Source organism: Pyxicephalus adspersus, chromosome 10 (assembly GCF_032062135.1).
Source record: "Pyxicephalus adspersus chromosome 10, UCB_Pads_2.0, whole genome shotgun sequence".
In the NCBI taxonomy this organism is placed as follows: domain Eukaryota; kingdom Metazoa; phylum Chordata; class Amphibia; order Anura; family Pyxicephalidae; genus Pyxicephalus; species Pyxicephalus adspersus.
Window position 1 is genome coordinate 5,224,672 of NC_092867.1, and position 1,180 is coordinate 5,225,851.

The window sequence follows — 1,180 nt, forward strand, 5'->3', positions numbered from 1 at the left end:
GCTCCATCGCTGCCGCTGCAGGAGGACTTTGTATATCACTGGAAAGCCATCACCCATTACTACATCGAGACGTCAGGTAAGAAGTGGGGCAACGGGCAGTGTGTGGGGGTTGGGGGATTTGGAAGGGTTTGGTACCTCTGTACTGAGGTAGAATATAAAATCTTCTTTTTTGATATTAAAGCTGAACTCCAATCTATCACGGAAATATTTATATATTCAATATGTTCAGCCCGTCCTGTGATCCTGGCACTCCTGCCAGACAGCACAGCTGGATCCTGCCAGATTGATGTTGGCTCTTTTAGACCACGCCCATTCTATGATTGGTCAGAAAAATATTAACTACAAATTGATCGCGCTTGGAGGTCCTCCCCACAGCAGCAGAGTCCTGATTGGCTCGTGCTGTCACCCCCATACATAGTACAGCTGTGCAGGGATTACAGGAAGCTGATATAAGGACTTATTTAGGCACTTGTAGTTCTCTGGTAAAATAAAAGAAAATGAAATTTTTAATCTACTTAAAAGTGGATGAATGCTGTTTCCAAAGAGCCATATTAACAGGTTCTCTTTGATGGCCGTTCCAGCAGCACATATTTTTCTGTCCAGTACTTCCAGGTATGGAGGATCATGTGACTGATTTCCCATCCTCCCATTGGGCAGCACTATGGTATTGGCTGGTCAGCTGCAGGGAGGTGGGACTTTGGTGTCTATTGGACAGAACCCACAGCACTGTTGTAAAATAGCACACATGAAGGATGTTAGTAAATATCTATCTGACCCCTTATCTATTACCTTTTATTTATTCACCTGATGGACTCTTTGCTATGATGCAGATGACAAGGCCCCGGTGACTGACACCAACATCCCCTCTCACCTGGAGCAGATGCTGGACATTCTGGTGCAGGAGGAGAATGAGCGGGAATCGGGCGAGACCGGACCCTGCATGGAGTATTTATTACATCACAAAGTCCTGGAGACTCTCTACACGCTGGGGAAAGCCGACGTGAGTCCAGAATCTTCTACCTGAGCTCGCTCTCTTAGGGAAATTGCTGAATTTGGGAAATGCCCATTTCTTACCCTTTATAGATCACCCAGGTCCCCCATTGTAGTCTATCTTCTCCAGTCTTGGAGAGCTTTAATAAGCTCAGGGTCCAATGTACACTGCCAGTCCCATCAGTCTCTG

General features: G+C 46.2%; 1 protein-coding gene across 1 annotated transcript in view; it reads left to right on the top strand.

Annotated features, from left to right (window-relative positions):
- The window catches only part of FHIP2A (FHF complex subunit HOOK interacting protein 2A), a gene marked incomplete at its 5' end in the record, with an annotated part of 14,210 nt that continues 13,030 nt past the window's right edge, over positions 1-1,180 (top strand). The window contains 2 exon segments of the mRNA XM_072424571.1: positions 1-76; positions 831-1,000. Coding sequence (XP_072280672.1) covers positions 1-76; positions 831-1,000 — 246 coding nt within the window.